The 20,442-nt window shown below is 39.4% G+C and overlaps 5 protein-coding genes across 6 annotated transcripts; all 5 read right to left on the reverse strand.

Moving 5' to 3' along the window:
• Nucleotides 1–2,565: 2,565 nt before the first annotated feature.
• On the reverse strand, nucleotides 2,566–5,301 carry LOC133725818 (F-box/kelch-repeat protein At3g23880-like). Of its 2 annotated transcripts, none has more exons than XM_062153196.1 (2): nucleotides 3,715–5,301; nucleotides 2,566–3,043 (listed from the first exon to the last, which is right to left on the reverse strand). In XM_062153196.1, exons 1-2 carry the CDS (start codon nucleotides 4,984–4,986, stop codon nucleotides 3,035–3,037), a joined length of 1,281 nt encoding a protein of 426 aa, XP_062009180.1. In that variant the 5' UTR covers nucleotides 4,987–5,301; the 3' UTR covers nucleotides 2,566–3,034. The 2 variants fall into 2 exon arrangements, with proteins under 2 accessions (XP_062009180.1, XP_062009179.1); XM_062153195.1 differs by having other exon boundaries at nucleotides 2,568–3,051; nucleotides 3,715–5,298.
• Nucleotides 5,302–5,881: 580 nt separating this feature from the next.
• Nucleotides 5,882–7,492, reverse strand: LOC133725820 (F-box/kelch-repeat protein At3g06240-like). Its single transcript, XM_062153198.1, has one exon. The coding sequence runs from the start codon at nucleotides 7,207–7,209 to the stop codon at nucleotides 6,061–6,063; it is 1,149 nt and encodes a 382-aa protein (XP_062009182.1). The 5' UTR covers nucleotides 7,210–7,492; the 3' UTR covers nucleotides 5,882–6,060.
• Nucleotides 7,493–8,630: 1,138 nt separating this feature from the next.
• Nucleotides 8,631–10,697, reverse strand: LOC133725819 (F-box/kelch-repeat protein At3g23880-like). The gene has a single exon (XM_062153197.1). The coding sequence runs from the start codon at nucleotides 10,116–10,118 to the stop codon at nucleotides 8,895–8,897; it is 1,224 nt and encodes a 407-aa protein (XP_062009181.1). The 5' UTR covers nucleotides 10,119–10,697; the 3' UTR covers nucleotides 8,631–8,894.
• A 2,000-nt stretch (nucleotides 10,698–12,697) lies between these two features.
• On the reverse strand, nucleotides 12,698–14,345 carry LOC133743393 (F-box protein CPR1-like). The gene has a single exon (XM_062171321.1). The coding sequence runs from the start codon at nucleotides 14,240–14,242 to the stop codon at nucleotides 13,049–13,051; it is 1,194 nt and encodes a 397-aa protein (XP_062027305.1). The 5' UTR covers nucleotides 14,243–14,345; the 3' UTR covers nucleotides 12,698–13,048.
• A 3,749-nt stretch (nucleotides 14,346–18,094) lies between these two features.
• Nucleotides 18,095–18,880, reverse strand: LOC133731895 (F-box protein CPR1-like). Its single transcript, XM_062159341.1, has one exon. The coding sequence runs from the start codon at nucleotides 18,878–18,880 to the stop codon at nucleotides 18,095–18,097; it is 786 nt and encodes a 261-aa protein (XP_062015325.1).
• Between the last annotated feature and the right edge of the window lie 1,562 nt (nucleotides 18,881–20,442).

Here is a 20,442-nt window from a genome sequence, read left to right on the forward strand (position 1 = left end):
AACCGTGAAACAAATAGCCAAACCCTGATTCAAGAAGCTAAAACTTTAAATCCAAATACAAAACCTTGAACCCTTTTTTGCCTCCGCCACACAACTTGAAGCCCTCGACCCCAGGAATGCAGAACCGGCTGCAGAACCACCAGAACCGGCCGGAAACCTACCGAACCGGCCACCGGAAGCTCCATACAACCCGCAGCAAATATTCCACCGGTTCACCATCTTCCGGACCTCCAATTTCCACCAAATTTTGCTAGCAGAAGCCCCTTGATCTACATATTCAGGAACCGGAAGAAAAAGAACAAAAACTGGTCCAGAAGTTACTGAACCGGCAACCCAAACTTCCTGTAGAAAACCGGAAGAAAAGAGAAGAAAAGAAAAAAAAAAAAAAAAACAGGAGGCAGCCCAAGCCGCGGCCCACTGACGCAAGCCACATCAGCAACACAGTCAGCAGCTACGTCAGCACCGGCGACTTTTCCGGCCAGTTTTCCGTCGACTTTTTCCGGCCAAATTTCCCGGGGACCTATTTCGAGGTAATTTTTACTAAAAGTTCCCGTTTTTGAAGTTTTAATTCTTTTTCTCTTCTTTTTCTTCTTTGGGGACTTGCAACCCCCCTTTCTTCATCATAGGGGAGACCAAATTAAGCCGAACTGTGGGGGTTCGTGCTCACTCCAAGCTTGGAGCTTGTAGAGGCGACCTATTTTGAGGTAATTTTTACTAAAGTTCCCGTTTTTGAAGTTTTAATTCTTTTTCTCTTCTTTTTCTTCTTTGGGGACTTGCAACCTCTCTTCTTCTACCCCCCTTTCTTCATCATAGGGGAGACCAAATTAAGCCGAACTGTAGGGGTTCGTGCTCACTCCAAGCTTGGAGCTTGTAGAGTCCTCCAAACTTAGAGTTTGTTGAGATAAAATGATCGACTACTAACATCATTGTTTCGATCTAATCCAACCCCTCTTGGAATTGAATTTCTTGGAAGCGATTACACTAAGAAATTCCTAATTTCTTGGAAGCGACTACGCTCAGAAATTTTATATGTTTTCGTGGTAGCTTTTTCTGCTCCGAAACTAACCTTTTTTTTTTTCTTGTTCTCTTTCAGGATGAGTAACCTGAACAAATTGGACTTTACTCCATTGGGAACAACTGGCTCTGGATATCACAGGTGGGTTCGTGATGTCCGCCAGCATCTCAAGGCTGATGGAATCCTAGATACGATTCTCGAGCCTGGCCAAGACGTGCTAATTGTTGAGCAAGCTCAAGCTTTGGAAGCAAATAAAGCAGCCTTAGAGGCAAATAAGGCGAAAGCCATCATCCTAATGACTCGTCATATGGATGATTCGCTCCGGTACGAGTGTATGAATGAAGAAGACTCCAGAAGGCTGTGGGTCTCACTCGAAAAAAGATTTGGCAACGTCCGTGACTCCCTGCTTCCTGACCTAGAAGTGAGATGACATAGCCTCCGCTTCTGTGATTTCAAGTCAGTTCTTGACTACAACTCGGAAGCACTTCGCAATAAATACTTAATGGAACTCTGTGGTAAAGAGATCACAGATGCGATGTTGATTGAGAAGACTCTCTCTACCTTCTCCGTCTTTGCATTGATGGTTACTAAGAACTATCGAATCGATGTAATTGCAGAACAGATCACAAGGTTTCATGAGCTTATTGGAGCTATGAATGTCGCTGAAAAGCATGACAACATCCTTGTGAAGAACTATAATTCGAGATCCGTGGAAACAAAGCATATTCCGGAATCCAATTATAGTCGCGCCCCTAAGAGAGGATGCCAAGAGCAAAACCCTAATCTTAGGGATACTTCTGGACATTCTGGTCCATATAATCGCTCTACTTGGGAAGGTAACTGCCAAAATAGGCGAACACGGAACCGAAGAGGTTAACGTGGAAAGAGAGAGGGAGGCAACGCCTCTGGCCATGTTAATGGCGCCACCAACAATAAGAGTCATCTAAATGACGCTTTCAAAGCGCCTCAATCAATGGAGTCTGATTGAGGCGCCTCTGGCCATGTTAATGGCGCCACCAACAATAAGAGCCATCTAAATGACGCTTTCAAAGCGCCTCAATCAATGGAGTCTGAGCAAAGAGATGTATGTTCTCGATGTGGAGTATCCGGTCATTGGGCACACATTTGTAGAGCTCGTGAAGAAATTGTCACCGCCTACAAAGCATATTGCTCGTGAAGAAATTGTCACCGTACTACGTCGCAAGAAATCTGAACTTATTATGAAGTTGAGACGTTCAATATTGCAGAGACCAGTGTCACAAGACCGATTAGTTTAGTGACTAATTAGTAGAATACAAGTATCTTGTAGCTAGAATTTCGTGATAAGATGGCAGAGATTCAATCACATCCTTTTAGCTACTCAATTAATTTTCAGTACCATATAGCGAATCACTTGATCATTCAGTCCCCAGAACCTATTCTTAATCCAAGTGATAACATTTTTTTTTTCCCTTTCTTTTGGCAAATCTAATTGCTCGCTCTTAATAGTGGTGAGTTTCTTTTGTCCTGGCTAACGGAGTTCCATACGTAATAAGTACTTTCAGATTGGATGACAAGAGCTATGATTTTGACATATGATAGTTATAAGAAATAACCTTAATAAGTTTACATAGACGAGATATTTCATTCGTAGTACAATATCTACAAACAACACCATCCACTTTCTACATAAGCAAATTACTTTTTTGGATCTCCAAGTGAAGTAGAAACATTACACATACCTCTCCCCCCCCCTCAAAATGAGGCCCACCTTTAATTACAACCAGGTTGCTTCTACAAAAGCACTTTTGCCTCCCTATTTCCTATCTACATACAACACTGCATCCACTTTCTACACAAGCAAATGACTTTTTGGATCTCCCAACTTGTTTCCAAGTGAAGTAGAAACATTACACATACCTCCCCCCCCCCCCCCCCCCCTTTCCCTTCAAAATGAGGTCCACCTTGAATTACAACCAGGTTGCTTTTACAAAAGCACTTTTGCCTCCCTATTTCCTTGAGAACTATAGCAACGAGCTACTAGCTCACCTACAAATCTGACAAAAATGGGTTATAAGTTGAATTACAAGCATTTCACTCATTCAGAACGGGAAGCAATAATATAACATATGTCCTCTCGATCTAATAACCCAATACCATTGAAATGAAAAAGGAAGAACAATTCTAGAAATGATAGTATGATTGGAATAAAATGGAAAACAGATGATTAGTCTAGTGTGTTAGTCACTGGACATAATGCTGGAACCTGGAGTCTGCCTTGTACATGGCTAAACTGTGACAAAACTTATAACAGTATTTAAACAGAAAAGATACTAAAAGAGGTAAAACTCACACATAACTTCTGAAGTAAGACAGTGATTTCTCTCCTTTTAACAACCCTTGCACGGCATACAAAGAATAACATAATTGATACTTGTAGCTGTGCTATCTATTAACAGAATTTGGCAAATCAGATTCTCAATATTTATGCATTTGAATCAAATATGGTGACATGTCATGCTTAACTTGTTTTCCAATAAAATTACCGTGGAGAAAAGTTGCACCCAATATGGATGAAAGCTGAAGAAAGTGGATAAGTTACAAAATAGCAAACCCAAAAGCAAACTTTGCCAAATGTATGACTCAAGGTAGTCCCGACAACTGACACAGGGTAACCACACTACTAAAATTCTAACAGTTAATGGATAAAGAAGACTCACATTGTTGGTTTTGTATGTGTGGACGTCTGGTGAAACTAATGTCTCTCGGTAAGTAACCGTTCTAATGTCCAAGCTCGTCACGACCTCAACAACATCCTTGAATGTCTTCTCCTTTAGATTAGATAATACCAATATGTCTTCACACATACCCATCTCGTCAATCAAAACTACACCATTCTCTAACATGCACACAGGCCTGAAATATTTTGTATTATCATCAAAATACTCTGCATAAATCTTCTCGTCAATCAAAACTACACCATTCTCTAACATGCACACAGGCCTGAAATATTTTGTATTATCATCAAAATACTCTGCATAAATCTTCTCGTCAAACAAAGAAAATTGTAAGACTTCAGTCCAGGATTCCTTGACCCCATATTCTTTCATCATCCATATGTTGAAATTGTTGGTCCCAGTTGGGCAAGTAAGTACACAGAGACAATTTTTATGAATCAAGGGATCACGAAACCAGTCATCATAGGGTAATGGAATCGTCTTCTGAAATTTCTCCGCCCCTAAATCAAAAGACAAAATTCTTGAGCCCCCTTCAGGTAGACTATATAACCAATGCAGAGCTCCATTTAAGAACAACCCCTGCCCCCTTATTGATCTAACATAATCAATGTCTTCGACAGTCCTCCATGAACCTGTTTTCAGTGAAAAGATGTGAATCATGATTTTCTTAGCAAGATAATCAGTGAACCCCCGTATCACCTTGTAGTCATCACTAGCAGAATCATGCCCGAGTCCATGAAAGCAGTAGATAAACTCAGAGTTTATAACTCGAGGAGGTTTTGGTAAAACCTTGGAGTCTCTAGTACAAGGGTTCCATAACATAATGACCTCCGAGTCAAGTTCTACACATACCAAGCCATTGCAAGAACCAACAAGAATTCTATGACGGGAATAAGTGATAGTTTTTGTTACCGGACAATCCAGCTGAATGACTGCAAACTGACCACCCGCAGCGCCATCGCCATCATCATCATCCTTCATATTTCTCAAGGCTAGGATTTCCAACGGCGAGGGAGGATCCAGCATGAAAATGATGAGCCTGTAAGTGCTTTTGGTGATGCCTCTCTCTCCGTAGCTGAGGTGTTTCTTTATAAAATAGGAATCGGAGATCAAAGCACGCCATGACTTGCAGACGCACCGGAATCGAATCAAGGATTTGACCGGTAGCCTTGCGAGGATCTCCACAATCACATCTTCCTCGTAGTCGCCGAAGTTGGTATGAGCTCGCTTAAGCACGACATCGACGTCCCCCATTGTAATTACTCTCTCTCTCTCTCTCGCCCAAATTGACTGAAAGAAACCCCAGATTGTACAAAACTGCTGCTAAACTGTTTAAAGTATCGAAACTTACAAATTCGGTCGCTCCAGCGTTCACCGGAACCGTAGCCGGAGTGAGATTTCCGGTAGCGTTTGTGGTCTTGCTCCTTTCCCCTTTTGCCTCTTCAGGATGCTCCGAGTGAGGGTTGGTCCGAGTGTTGGAAACTTTGGAATCTTATAAGGGCCTTTCCCTTATCGTGCGGGCTGGATTTATGATCTCTTTCTGTTTGGGCCTGTGTTTTCGGTGATATATCTTTGTATTACATTTTTGTGAGAAATTATAGCACAACGTATTATACGTAATTACAACACGAATCAAAAATATCAAATTGAAAGCATGAATGACGGGAAGAAAGTGACTATTCTCCCAAATAGTAGCAAGTTGTCGTGTCGAGGATTGGCAATGCATTGATCCTTTAGGGGACGCATTTTATTGTTGCATCTAGATTCATGAAAGAACTATGTCCAACTCAACACAGAGTTGGGGAAGAGGGAAGAACTTAAAATCTCACCTACAATTGTTGAGGGAGATGAGATTATTGTTGAATGCCTAGTTATAAATATTGTGCTTGCTGAGAATTCAAGTAAAACATAAAGTTTCTTTGTAAAGCTCATAAAGTAGCTCGAATCGCAAAATGAGATGTCATGTTTTGCTTGTTTGTTCAATCTTGACTGAAAAGATAGTTCAATGATTGAATGGAGGTAGCTCAGGCCTTCTTCACAACATAAGACCAGGATATCAAATGCGTGCCATGACTGGCGCACACAAGGAAACCAGGTCCTTCTTCACAAAATATTGGTGTGTTTTTGCATTCCAAGATAAGCATAAGTGTGACACCAAGATTTGAAGCTTAATAAACCAGAGAAAGTCACAAAACGGAAAATTTTAGCATCAAGTGCTACCAATCTACAGCACTAGTTACATTCAATCCGCAGAGTTATAGTTGAGCTGGTATTCTGCACATCTTCAGGGATGACAACTACCAGCATACGGCATACGGCTTCAACATTTCAGACGAACATGGTGAAGGGTGAAACTAAAGATTCTACATAGGTAGCTGTTTCACTCCAAAAATGATCCTCGCGACACTTGAAGATATTCCTAAATGTCTTCTCCTTCTGATTATACAATGTCAAGGCTTCCCGATCAAGACTCATCAAAACTTCATCATTCTCAAAAAGGCATAAAGGCTCCAAGCCTAATACATAATCTCCAGGCAAGACCTCAAAAGGAATACTCATGACTTCAGCCCAAGATTCCTTGATCCCGTACTCCTTCATCACCCACATTTTGTAATCGGACCCATTAGTGGGTTCGAAATACACAGTGAGACAGTTTCTAATAACTGCAATTCCCACAGAAAAATAATGTTCCTCTACAAAACCAGGAGGATATGGGACTGCAACCTCCCGAAACCTCTCCTCCGCTAAATCAAAACACATTAAAGCAACTGGGAACCGCTGCTCGTTAAACCAATGAAGAGCTCCGTTTACAAAGCAGCCCTGGTCCGATAATACAACATTATCGACAGTCTCAAGGGTCCTCCAACAGCCAGTCTTTAGTGCAAAGACCTCAATGATCGTTTCCTGAGGACCATCACCTATACCCCCTCCATTACGTGACCTACAATTCCCCCTTACTATCTTGCAATCATCAGCAGCGGAATCATAACCAAATCCATAGAACACTCCATAACTCGTATCGAAAGCGGTAGGTTTTGGCAATAACTTGGACTCTCCAGTACAAGGGTTCCATAACATAAACGTATCGGCGGTATCGCCGTAAAATGACAAACATATCAGACCATTGTAAGAACCAACCAAACGTTTCTCCAAGATACGTGAAGTAAATGCGTTAGGTACCTGAATCGGATACTGGAGCTCGCTGCTTGCAACTGTGCCGTCTTCTTCAATCTTCAATAAAGCTCGGTAGTGTATGGAAGTGGCGAGATAGGTTGAGAGAAGGAGGTTCAAGTTGAAGCTGTTTTTGGTGTCGCTGTGGCTCAAGTGCTTCCTGACAAAATAAGGGTCGGAGATGAAAGCACGCCATGCCTTGGATACACAGCGGAATCGGATTAAGGATTTTACGGGTAGCCTCGCCAGTATTTCAACAATGATCTCATCTGAGAGAACTAGCCGACTGCAGAGAGTGACCGACATCTTCCCTTGGTTTTCCTTTGAGGTGATCTCAGGATTCAGACCCCAATTACTTCGCCCTAAATAGTATATCTTTTTGCAAACGAACCCCTATCTATTCACATGTTTGTTAATTTATCTCGTTATTTTATAATTTTGACTGATTTACCCCATCGTATTAAATACTCTGTTACTACTTGCTACTGACTAATCTTATGTACTAAGCATGTTAGTAACTTGGTATGGTTTTCGTATTTTCCATCCAGATGAATGCACTACTCAGACATGTTTTTGGAATACATTATTGATGAACTTGAAGTATGAATTTATCACTTTGGGATGAAAAGTAAGAAAATTGTCAAATTCAACACGTGTGTCCAACTATCTCTGATGAGGTTTGAGAGATTCATGGTAAGACTTACGATTAATGTGGCAGACCTGAACTTTCTGAAGGCCAAAATAGGTTTGCAACAATACTAAGAGCAATTGAATTCCAACTCTAAAACAGCATAATTCTAGAAAATCCTCCATTCAAGGACCCTATTCTATTGCAAACACAAAATTAACTGCATCATACTAATTCATAACATTTGAAATTCCACAAATTGATGCAGCTGAACCAAATAGTATGACTAGAATGAATATTCAACTCACTTTGGTAATCTGACATTAAGTGTGGAAAATGAATACTGCAGCTGAACCAAATAGTATGACTAGAATGAATATTCAACTCACTTTGGTAATCTGACATTAAGTGTGGAAAATGAATACGGTGCAAAATATTAATAAGTCGCAAGAAGAAGCCACCTCCAAAACAGAAGTCGGATTCAATCCCCAGCTACAGCAATGGTTTCAATTATAAGTTACGACTTTGAACAAGTAGGTTGAGTCAGAAGATACATGCAGAGCAGGCATCGTGGATCGTCAAATACTGAAATATGAGCTACCATACACTGCAGATCATTGATGAAGAATGCAGAACCATCACCAACAGTAAATTCCCGACTAGTGATTTCTGTAGCTAAATTTCTGAGTAAAATGGTTGTTTCTCCCTTTCCAGCCCAGTGTAGATAAACAACAGGGTAGAAGGGGAGCTCCCACCACCCACCCCACTGACTTTGGCTTAGAACCAGAGCTCACCCCTCTTATTGATCTGCAATATATGGTAGCTCACATTGAAACAAAACGGTAGGAAGGACAAGCGCATTGTATAGTCACAGGACAAATAAAAGCACATGGGGTATTGTCTTGTAAATACCTATAAACTTACAACACAAGTGAAGTTCATAGATAAGGCATGCCCAGAAATGGTTGTTTAGGCAGAAATAAACATGGGATTTGACCATACCCCAATTCCCCATAATCAATCTTTGTCAATATATTAATGAAGATAAGGATGTTGCATGTCACATTCTCAGAATTTATGCAGTTGAACCAAGCAGTAAGAAGATAGAATATTTTACTTTCCAATAGAATTACTAATCTGCTTATAAGCATGAAAATAACAAAAGAGCAGGACACCAAGAATTCCCAGCTTAAGAAAGTGGCAAAGTCACAAAACAGAAAATTTTAGCATCAAGTAGTACCAATCTAAAACACACTTTTCAAATCAGAAGTAATGGCTCCAAACCAAGCCACTTGAGCTGAAATTCTGCAGGTCTTCAGGATAACTACCAACATGTGGCATGTGACTTGATCATATAATCATATCAAACAAATGTAGCAAAAGACTCACAGTGTTGGTTTGACAAGTTTGGGGCACCGGCGATCAATGGTGAAACTAAAGTTTCTACATAAGTAGTTGTTTGTCCCCAACCATTCTCCACATGAGTCTTGAAGACATTCCTAAATGTCTTTTCCTTCTGATTATACAATGCCAAGACGTCCCCATTGATATTCATCAAAACTTCATCGTTCTCAAAAATGAACAAAGGCTGCAAGCATATCTCGTAATCTTGAGGCAAAACCTCAAAAGGAATTCTTATGATTTCAGCCCAAGATTCCTTGACCCCATACTCCTTCATCACCCACATTCTATAATCGAACCCATCTCTCGGTTCAAAGTACGCAGTCAGACAGTTCCTAATAGCTCCAATTCCCACAGAGAAATAATTCCTCCCTACATAATTCGGAGGACAGGGGACTGCAAACTCCCGAAATTTCTCCTCCGCTAAATCAAAACACATTATATTCGAAACAATTAAGCCATGTTCCGACGGCTGATGCTTTAACCAATGCAGAGCTCCATTTACAACGCAGCCCTGGCCAAACAACATAACAAAATCAAGTCTCTCAAGGGTCCTCCAAGAACCAGTTTTCAGTGCAAAGACCTCAATCATGGTTTCCTCAAAACCTTCCCCGTGCTGCAAGTGGTAGCCGTGACCACTTCCAGCAAGAGGCCTATAACCTCCCACTACTATCTTGCAATCATCGGTGACGGAATCATAACCGAACCCATAAAACAAACAACTCCTACTGAAACGACTAGGACTTGGTAATGACTGGATCACTCTAGTGCAAGGGTTCCATAACACAACACTGCAATCCAATAACAAACATACCAGGCCATTGCAGGAACCAACAAAACCTTCCAAACAGAAATGTCTGGTATCTACCGGATAGTCAACCTCTCTGCTTGCAACTGGGCCATCATCTTCCTCATTGGAACTAGCGATGTTGGATAGTGCTGCGTAGTCTATGGCTTGGGGAGGAGTGGTTGAGAGAAGGAGCTTCGAGTTGAGGATGTTTTTGGTGTCGATGTGGGAGAGGTGATTTTTGATGAAATAAGATTCCGAGATCAAGTCCCGCCAGGCCTTGGATACGCACCGGAATCGGACTAAAGATTTAGCCGGCAGCCTCAAGAGGATCTCAACGATGATGGCATTCAAGTCATGGGACTCGGAGAGAACGAGTTGCTGCTGACCGTCCGCCATTTCAGTTGTGGCCACTTCAGAACCCTCAAAACCATTTCATGGGTTTATATAGCAATTTCCCAAAAAACAAAAAAACGATAGTTATTTGGGTCGGGTCGGAATTACAAATTCCCTGAGTCCAGAATTTGTTCCCTTAACTTGATGATTTCTTTTAGGCTTAATGAATATCAAAAATCCTAAAAAATTGGACGTAGATTTCAAGAAATTGCTAGAAAATCAAAAATCCTCATATCTTGGACGAAAATCTCAGCTCTTGAATGAGCCACGCATTGAAGACTTGAAGTACCTTTGTAAATTAAGATTAAGCATTGAAACGATTTTGGTCTTAATTTAAACGATACCCAATTGGCAATTGCTTTTTGTTGATGTTTTAACTGATGCCCATATGGTAGAAAGTAGAAACGATGCAAGATGATGGTTGGGGTAGTTGATGGCGGTGGTGACGATGGGCTGGGTTGGGAGTGGTTGTTGTCGCCGATAAAGCTTTTGCTTCTCTCCACGTTTGTGTGATGCAACCTAATCTTAGGTGTGATGCCTAATAACCCTACTGGTATGATGCTAGTAGCCCTATCCCTTTTTTCATTTTCCTTTCTCTAAATCCCTTTTCTTTCTACAATCGAGACTGCTGCAAATAAACCCGAGTTCTAGAGTTCTGCTTTATTGGTCCTACATCACAAACTCCCCAAATTATGCAGCTGAACCAAATAGTAGGGTTTAGAAATGGGATCAAATAAAAAGATTTGACATAATCAAGGTTTCAAATTTTGGTTTTGGTTTCGATTTCGGTACTTCAAATTTAAGGAAATTTCGGAGAAAGTTTTGATTTCGGTGGAAATTTCGGTTAAAAATAAAGAAATCACATTAATTGCATTTATAAAATGATATTTTTCAATGAAACTTTTATACAGACTAAACTAACCTATAATAAACCTATTTACAATATAACCTCTCTAAAATTATACATAAATAATAGAATTGTGGTATTTAATATAGACGAGTAATTAACTAAAACTGTAGTAAGTTGCTAAACTATTATTTTTATCTATATGTAATTATAAATATTTTGTATATTGACAATGTGAATGTGATTTACTTTTTTTTTTTTTTTTTTAATGGCTGGAACCCAGTGGGAGGCTTGACCATCACGCCTTTTTCATATACAACCGGGGGGGGGGGGGGGGGGGGGGAGGGGGGTGTAATACCAAAACCCCGTGAATGAAAAATGAACAAGTACAACAAAAACAATATAAAGTATTAGTAATAAAAGCTACTACGATGTAGTTCGATCCATGTGGTTGAACTGGTCCCATTTAGTATCATAAAATACTGGCATACTGCTCCCAAGTCCCAAGTACATGAATTTTGGAAATGATTTTGGTACTTCATCACATGGGTAATGTATGTGTGTTGATCTCTTCCCACATGCAATCCATATATCGGATATTGTGGAATAACCCTATATGGTGTTTCATTGTATGAAGCATACGGCATTTGGGATGAAGAATGATAAAAAAGGCCATATGTGCTTCCACCTTGTGAGCTTGATCCAATTCCGTAAGTACTTTCTGAGGTAGAACTCATTTCATGATGAGGATAATGAGAATGGAATGGGTTAGGGTTATCACTATATTGAGTTCCTATATCCATTAAGTCAAGACTTGAAGAAAGTGATTCAAACTCATTTAGAGACAAATGGCTATCACGTCTTCCTTGTGCATCCCTAGCTCTAAAATTGTATTCACGATTTGCACCAGGATAAGTAGTATGATCATCACTACAATATTGGTTATAGTGCCATGATTTGCCACTGCCCCTGTCATTTCCATAATTTGCCTCGTTGCAAATAGAATCATGATGTGGTTGGAGACTTGAAGCATGAATACTTTAGTAGCAGATAAAGCAAAGAGGGTTTTGTTGTATCCGATTTCAACTTGATTGGAAAAAAAGAAAAATCAAAATTTCATATTTTGTTAGTGACAAACAAATTTCACAGAAATTTCGGTGTGAATTTTTTAATATATTTTTTGTGTGTAGATATTTCGGAAATTAAAAATTTCGCGGAAATGTACCGAAAGTTTCGGAAAATTTTAGGAAACTCCTAACGGAAATGATATAGCATATGAATTTCGTTTCGGTACTTCAAATTTACGGAAATTTCGACGGATATTTTGGCAGTTTCGGAGAAACTTAAAACTTTGGACATAATACTAAATATGCTTCTCTATGGAGGAGGTTTATACACATCAACGCTCTTGAAGACTACTTGCTTGAATTGACATGATTATTGTTAAAAGCATAGTGTGAGAAGGATAAGCACATCATCTTACCATAGAACAATTAGATGCAAATATTATATGCACCTGCAGTCTGTCTTGTAATAGCTATAAACTTGCAAGATTAAAAGTGAAAACCCAAAAAAAAAAAAAACGGAGAGAAAGTTAGGGAAGAAAAAGCAAAGTGATTTTGACTCTAGAGGAATGAGTATCTTTTTCTTATTAATATAGATCAAAACATAAATGAAGATCACCAGGCCGCATTCCGAAAAGTCATGCAGTTGCAGCAAAAATTAGGGGCAAGTAGAACTTGAAATTTGAGTAGCATTTACGTTAAAAGCATGATAATAGCCCAACATAAAGAGGCAAAGGCATACCGCATACAAAAGTTTTACCAATGCGAGTCATCTTTACAGCAAAAGTTAGAATTAATCTAAAGAGTACTGATCAGTTTCAGTTTTCACCTCAGAACTAATAACCCGAATACAGACATGCTAACAACCATTGGATTAGAAGATATTGAGTGAGCAGTGGCAAAATCTAAACGTGACATATGACTTCAGCATCTCATACAGAAGGAGCAAAACATAAATGCAGCATACGTCTTCAGCATATCAAACAAAAGGAGTGCAGGGAAGGGGAGTTGCTGTGTTGGTCTCACACGCTTGCGCCAGTACTGCCGGTTAATGGTGAAACTAAAGTTTCTATATAAGGAGCAGTAGAATCCACGGAATCATGATTGTGCATGACAATCCTACATGTCTTCTCCCTCGGATTATATAATGCCATGGGGAAAGCGCCCATAACTCCCAGCTGCATCAAAATCTCACCATTCTCAGAAATGCATGCAATGCTTGTACACAGTTCATCTTCATCCAAATCCTCTGAAGGGATGTTTATGACTTCAGTCCAAGATTCCTTGACTCCATAGTCCTTCATAACCCATATCCTTATATTGCTGCCAACTCCGCCATACATGGTCTGAAACTCTAGAGTTAAGCAATTACAAAGAATTCCAACATCTGGAATTAAACCCTGCCAGTCATTTGCATCGGGAGGATAGGGGAATGGAATATCACGAAATTTCTCCTCCCGTAAATCAAATGACACTATTCTTGAAGCGATTAACCTACCGTCTTCCTCTTGCGGCAATACCCAATGCAGAGCTTCGTTAACTAAACACCCAAACCAATTCACCACGAAATACCTGTTGAGCCTTTCAAGCTTCCTCCATGAACCCTTTTTTAGCATAAAGACAACAACAAATTCATATATAGAGCTACCCACTATTACTTTGTAGTCATCAGTGGTTGAATCATAACCGAACCCGAAAAAACATCCGCGGGAGGCATGAACGGGAGGTTGTGGTAGGACCTGGTATTCTCCGGTACAAGGATTCCATAACATAAAGGTAAAGGATTCTTCAGTAACAAAATCAAGTATTAGACATATCAAGCCATTGCAACTGCCAACTATTAAAATGTTAGAAATACAAACCAGTCGATCAAGTACAGGAAAATCAAGCCTTCTGCTTGGAAGAGGATCATCATGGCTCAAACACTTCAATATTGCTTCGTACTCTGCGGATCGGAAAATTTCAGATCTGGTAAGGAGAGAGTAGCTGGTGCTGATTTTGGTGTTGATGCAGCTGAGGTGCTTTCTGATGAAATAAGGGTCGGAGATCAAGGCCCGCCATGCTTTGCACACACATCGGAATCGGAGCAGCGATTTGGCCGGTAGCCGTGAGAGGATGTCGTCAATGACGCAATCTAAATCAACAGACTCGGAGCTAGGTGCGGTACCGGAGAGAACTACTTGTTTCTGCCGCCGACTGCAGAGAGCGTCCGACATCTTTCAAGTGTTTCAGTTTGCGAAGTGGCGACTGCAGAGCATTTCCCCCAATTTCAAATGAACCTGTCGACTGGTAATCAGAGTCATTTTGGGTTGGGTACAACTCAAACTATTTTACCAAGTCCAACCCAATTACCATAAAGTGAACTACGTTGTTTTTTTTTTTTGGTCACTATTCCGACAGTATAAAACTGAAACCGAGATTTTATTTTTTTATTTTTATTTTTTTGGTGTTATCAGCTAACACCAACGGCTTAATACTGAAATGTTAGTTTTTGAAATATCTAGCTGATTCGGTTTTTGAAAATTAGCTAATCGAATTGGTTAGTGCTAAAAAAAATCAAATCCATGACATTGGGTCAATCCGATCTTGGAAAGTGAAAAATAATGAGAGTTTTTATTAGAACCTCCAAGTTTTTATTGGAACTAGCGATGTTGGATAGTGCTGCATAGTCTATGGCTTGGGGAGGACTAGTTGAGAGAAGAAGCTTCAAGTTGAGGATGTTTTTGGTGTCGATGTGGGAGAGGTGATTTTTGATGAAATAAGATTCTGAGATCAAGTCCCGCCAGGCCTTGGATACGCACCGGAATCGGACTAAAGATTTAGCGGGCAGCCTCAAGAGGATCTCAATGATGATAGCATTCAAGTCATGGGACTCAGAGAGAACGAGTTGCTGCTGACCGTCCGCCATTTCAGTTGTGGCGACTTCAGAACCCTCAAAACCATTTATTGGGTTTATATAGCAATTTCTACAAAACTAATAAAAAAATATCGTAGTTATTTGGCTCGGGTCAGAAAGAGCCCAGAAACTGTTCCCTTAACTTGATGTTCCCTTAACTTGATGATTTCTTTTAGGCTTAATGAATCAGATACCCATGATTTTTCCCCTATTGTGCAAAATTGGAAAAATTTGGAAAAGTTATCATGTTATTGAGTAAAATAGATAAGTTTGTATGTAAACTAACAATACAGAAAAAACGTAGTGGGTATTAAGGCCATTAACCTTTTTTATTTTATTTTTTATTGTGAAATGATGAAACCTATTTCGTCAAAAGAATAAAATTTCATTGATAATTTCCAAAGCCAGATTGACACGAATAACGCATACTTAGATATCTTAAATATTATATCCAAATTCAGTGACCAAACATTATATTATAGGACGGAAACAAATGCCTCTCCTTACAACAATTGCTCAACTTGTTCGCCAAACATACTAACCAAAATTCCTACTTAGAGCAACTCCAACAGCTTCCCCATATTTTAGTTTTTCTCTATTTTAGGGAAAAATGAGCATCTTTTGCTCCAACAGATTCCCTATAACTTTCTCCATTTTAGGGAAAGTGAGGAGAGAGAAAACAAAATTCCCTAAATTTACAGCAATCTCTAAAATTTTAAGGAAGAATTTAGAGATTTTAGAGATTGCTGTAAACTAGGGAATCTGTTGGAGTTGAAGAAGAAAAATTGCTTAAAGCTTTGACTTTTGCTTCCCTATAATACAAAAATTATAGAGAAGCTGTTGGAGTTGCTCTTATGGCGACTGTTGAGAGCGGCATCCGCAATCGTAATAATATACGAGTGGCGATTTCAAAACCTAAACCATGTTGATTTTTATACCTTTGCCGCCGCCCAGGAACTAGATGGGACTTTTTATCAGAAGTTGAAGACCTCCGATGATATGATTTCTTTCTCCAACTGTACTCAACTGCACACTAAATTGTACCCGACTGCCACACTGCCTTCACTCAATGCTGCCAAGCGCACGGTACACTTTTCATCATAATATATTAGATTGAATATACGAGGAGTACTAAGCGATCATAATTGGATTGATGAAAATGTGAACATTAGCAAGAAGTTGATGTCAATTGCATCTTTCAAAAAAATGTCAGCATAGTAGTAAACGTAATTAATCCCTTTCATCTTTTAAAACTTTTTGAACCATTTCACAGTTTATATGATATGGAAGTCCCACAAGGGAAGGAAATTTGTTTATGCTAAGCAGACCTTCAAGATAGACATCCTAGCTGGCTGAGTTGATCGTTTTTGAAGCAAAGGCACATCTTGCTCAATTTTCCACTCAATGCAATTTCAAGTGACCTATGAAGTCTGAACCAACCATGGGACACCCAGATCACATCAAACCTAACCAGAGCTCATTCAATACCTGGATATGATTAACGGCACATAGTAACTGACCAACTAGCTTACCAACAAATCTGACAATGAGTTATGTTTAACTCGTAACTTCATTGAAACGAAGTGGCCGAGGAAAGATCAAGAGTGTTTATCACAGAACAAATTGCTGCAACAGTGACCTGTATTAAGTATTCTTCCGAGAAGAAGGCAGCAATCCTTGAGCAAGTAATAAACAAGTGTTTTATTCCAAGTATCATCTAAAAATTATACACAGACAAAGTGGAGACATAAAAATAGTTCATATATGAAGTACGACTTTGAGAGACAGGTATAAATCGCATCAAAACAGAAGAAGGTGTAAGAGATACATGGTAAAGGTCCCAGTTATATTCAGTAGAAATCAGGTAACAGAGACCAAAACTTTTTATGAAAAAAACGAGGCTAGATCTTGAATAAGGAAATGAACCGAAACGATTGTGCCAGGAAACTATGTAGCTTCTATATTCTAGATTTCTAACATAAGATATGGCCACCACAATCAATGGTCAATTGCAAGAACAGAAAACTAGTATCAGAACCTAGTTTAATTAGCAGGCATGACCCTAGATTCTTCCATGAAGCTCAGAGTATCCACTGCATATAGTATTCCAGGTGCAAAAGACTAGCGACATAACCTGTGAACGAAATCCTAGGAAATCACAATCAAACTTTTGACTTTACTAAGAGCATTTAAATTCCAATTTTCCAACTGTAGACAGCATCAAAATCAAAAGACAGCTTAAATATGTATAATCCATGTCAAACTTCTAAAGTAGAAATGTGTCTATTCATCACACTGCACTTGCAAACACAAGATAACTAAATCATGCTTATGAAAATTTTAGCATGTCAATCTCCCCAATTTATGCAGCTGAACCAGGTAGTAGAGATTAGAAATGGGATCAAATAAATAGATTTGACATAATACTAAATATGCTTCTACGTGGAGGAGGTTAATGCATATCAATGCTCTTGAAGACTACCTGCTTTGTTAAAAACATAGTGTGAGAAGGATAAGCACATCATCTTACCATAGAATTAGATGCAAAATATTATATGCACCTGCAGTCTGTCTTGTAATAGCTATAAACTTGCAAGATTAAAAGTGAAACCTAAAAAAAAAAAAGGAGAGAGAAGTTTGGGAAGGAATAAGCAAAGTGATTTTGACTCTAGGGGAATGAGTATCTTTTTCTTATTAATATAGATAAAAACATAAATGAAGATTACCAGGCTGCATTCCGAAAAGTCATGCAGTACATTGCACCAAAAATTAGGGGCAGATCTTGAAATTTGAGTAGCATTTACGTTAAAAGCATGATAATAGCGCAACATAAAGAGGCAAAGGTATACCGCATACAAAAGTTTCACCAATGCGAGTCATCTTTACAGCAAAAGTTAGATTTAATCTAAAGAGTAATGATCAGTTTCAGTTTTCACCTCAGAAGTAATGACTCGAATACAGACAGTTGAGATAGAACTTGAATCATAAAAGTGGCACGCCCTGACTATCTCTAACAACCATTGGATGAGAAGATATTGAGTGACCAGTGGCAAAACCTAACGTGACATATGACTTCAGCATCTCATACAGAAGGAGCAAAACATAAACACGGCATACGATTTCAGAGTATCAAACAAAAGGAGTGCAGTGAAGGGGAGTTGCTGCGCCAGTATCACACACTTGCGCCAGTACTGCCGGTTACTGGTGAAACTAAAGTTTCTATATAAGGGGCAGTTTCATACATGTAATCAGGATAGCCCATGACAGTCCTATATTTCTTTTCCCTTGGGTTATATAATGCCAAGGTGCCTACAGGTTCCAGCTGCATCAAAATCTCGCCATTATCAGAAATGCATGCCATGTATGTATACGGTTCACCATCATACATAAACTCTAAAGGGATGTTTTCATCTTCATCCATAACCTCTGGAGAGATGTTTATGACTTCAGTCCAAGATTCCTTGACTCCATACTCCTTCATAACCCACAACTTTAAATTGCCAGCAACATCACAATACACGGTTTGAAAGACTAGAGTTAAGCAATTACAAGGATTTCCAACTTCGGCAATCAAAAACCCATTGTCATTTGGATTGGGAGGATGGGGAAATGGAATCTCATGAAATTTCTCCTCCGCTAAATCAAATGACACTATCCTTGAAGTAATTAACCTACCGTCTTCCACTTCCTTCAATACCCAATGCAGAGCTTCGTTAACTAAACACCCTACCCAACTCACCCCGAAATACCTGTTGAGCCTTTCAATCTTCCTCCATGAACCCCCTTTGAGCATAAAGACAACAACATATTCATAACCAGATAAATAGCTATTCCCCAGTATTACTTTGTAATCATCAGTGGTTGAATCATAACTGAACCCGAAAAAACATTCTCGGGAGGAATGAACGGGAGGCTGTGGTAGGACCCGGTATTCTCCGGTACAAGGATTCCATAACATAAAGGTAAAGGATTCTTCAATTAGAAAATGATGAAAATCAAGTATTAGACATATCAAGCCATTGCAACTGCCAACTATTAAAATCCTAGAAATAATAACCAGTCGATCAAGTACCGGAAAATCAAGCCTTCTGCATGGAACACGACCATCATGGCTCAAAAACTTCAATGTTGCCGCCTGCAGCACCGCCGCCGCCCATGGTGGCCGGCCTCACCCTACTCCCCTCCATCAAAACGACAACAATGTTTTGATGGGTATTGCTGATGCAGGGTACCTCTCTGACCCTCACAAAGGTCGCTCCCAAACGGGTTATGTCTTTACCATGGGAAGCATTGCGATATCTTGGAGGTCTACAAAGCAGACCCTTGTTGCTACTTCCTCGAATCATGCAGAGATTATTGCTCTACATGAAGCCGTTCGTGAATGTATATGGCTAAGGTCTGTAATTAGACATATTCAAGGAAGTTGTGGTTTGAAGTCTACCACAGATGAACCTACATGCATTTATGAGGATAATGCAGCTTGTATTGAACAAATGAAGTTAGGTTTCATCAAGAGCGACAACACCAAACATATATCGCCTAAGTTCTTCTATAATCAGCAACAACAATCACTTCTAAAGATTGAAGTAAACCAAATCCGATCAGAGGATAATGTAGCGAACTTATTCACTAAGTCGTTACCTAAATCCACATTCGAGAAACATGTGAAGAACATCGGATTGAGAAAGTTATTTGAACTCCCACGATTGTAGCAATCAGGGAGAGATATTGACATCAGGGGGAGTTATGATGTCTACATATTCGATCTCGAAGAGTAGAGAACGTGTTGTACTCTTTTTCTCCTCCTCGAGCGCATTTTTGTCCCACAGGGTTTTTTTCACTCGAGCAAGATTTTTAACAAGGCAACGGATAAAGCGTCACCACCAAGTTTGAGCGGCACAAGAGGGAGTGTTGAAGGAAAATCAGTTTTGTGTGTGCTTTATCAAACTAGGAGTAGTAATAGGAGAGAAGGTTCTAGAATTCCTAATCCTACTCGGATTAGTATTCCTTGTAACATTAGAATATGTACATTGTAATCCCTATATATAGGGCTCCTATTCTCAATAATATGATTACAATTCTCTCTACATTTCTCTCTCGAATCTATTTTACTGAAACACATCAAAGCTTTGACTAGTAGCCTCGCAAGTATCTCCACACTCCTACCTTCTTTGTCCACTGTGTAGTTTACGAGCTAGGTTTCGCTTAAGCGTCTACTAATTATGCCATCATTCTATGTTGGCATGTTTGCCTTTATTTATCAATTCTTTTATAGAAGAAGAAATTGCCATAAAAAACAATTTAGATGTGTATATCATATATAAGTACATCGGATAGTTGATAAGGTCTATCCATTACCCCAAATTTGAAAAGCAAAAACAAAAGCACTATCTAACTAAAACATATTCTGCATGAATACATTTCCTAGGACAAATGTACAAAGAACCGTAGGGAAGAAACGGAAAAAAGACATCGCTTCTTCTATTATAACAATTGCAATCCAGCACACACATAAACTTG

Source organism: Rosa rugosa, chromosome 1 (genome assembly GCF_958449725.1).
Source record: "Rosa rugosa chromosome 1, drRosRugo1.1, whole genome shotgun sequence".
In the NCBI taxonomy this organism is placed as follows: Eukaryota; Viridiplantae; Streptophyta; class Magnoliopsida; order Rosales; family Rosaceae; genus Rosa; species Rosa rugosa.

What these genes read in the sequence shown, in the direction of transcription:
- LOC133725818 (XM_062153195.1), bottom strand. Translation starts at nt 4,986, where the DNA reads ATGGGGGACGTCGATGTCGTGCTTAAGCGAGCTCATACCAACTTCGGC.
- LOC133731895 (XM_062159341.1), bottom strand. Translation starts at nt 18,880, where the DNA reads ATGTTATGGAATCCTTGTACCGGAGAATACCGGGTCCTACCACAGCCT.
- LOC133725819 (XM_062153197.1), bottom strand. Translation starts at nt 10,118, where the DNA reads ATGGCGGACGGTCAGCAGCAACTCGTTCTCTCCGAGTCCCATGACTTG.
- LOC133743393 (XM_062171321.1), bottom strand. Translation starts at nt 14,242, where the DNA reads ATGTCGGACGCTCTCTGCAGTCGGCGGCAGAAACAAGTAGTTCTCTCC.
- LOC133725820 (XM_062153198.1), bottom strand. Translation starts at nt 7,209, where the DNA reads ATGTCGGTCACTCTCTGCAGTCGGCTAGTTCTCTCAGATGAGATCATT.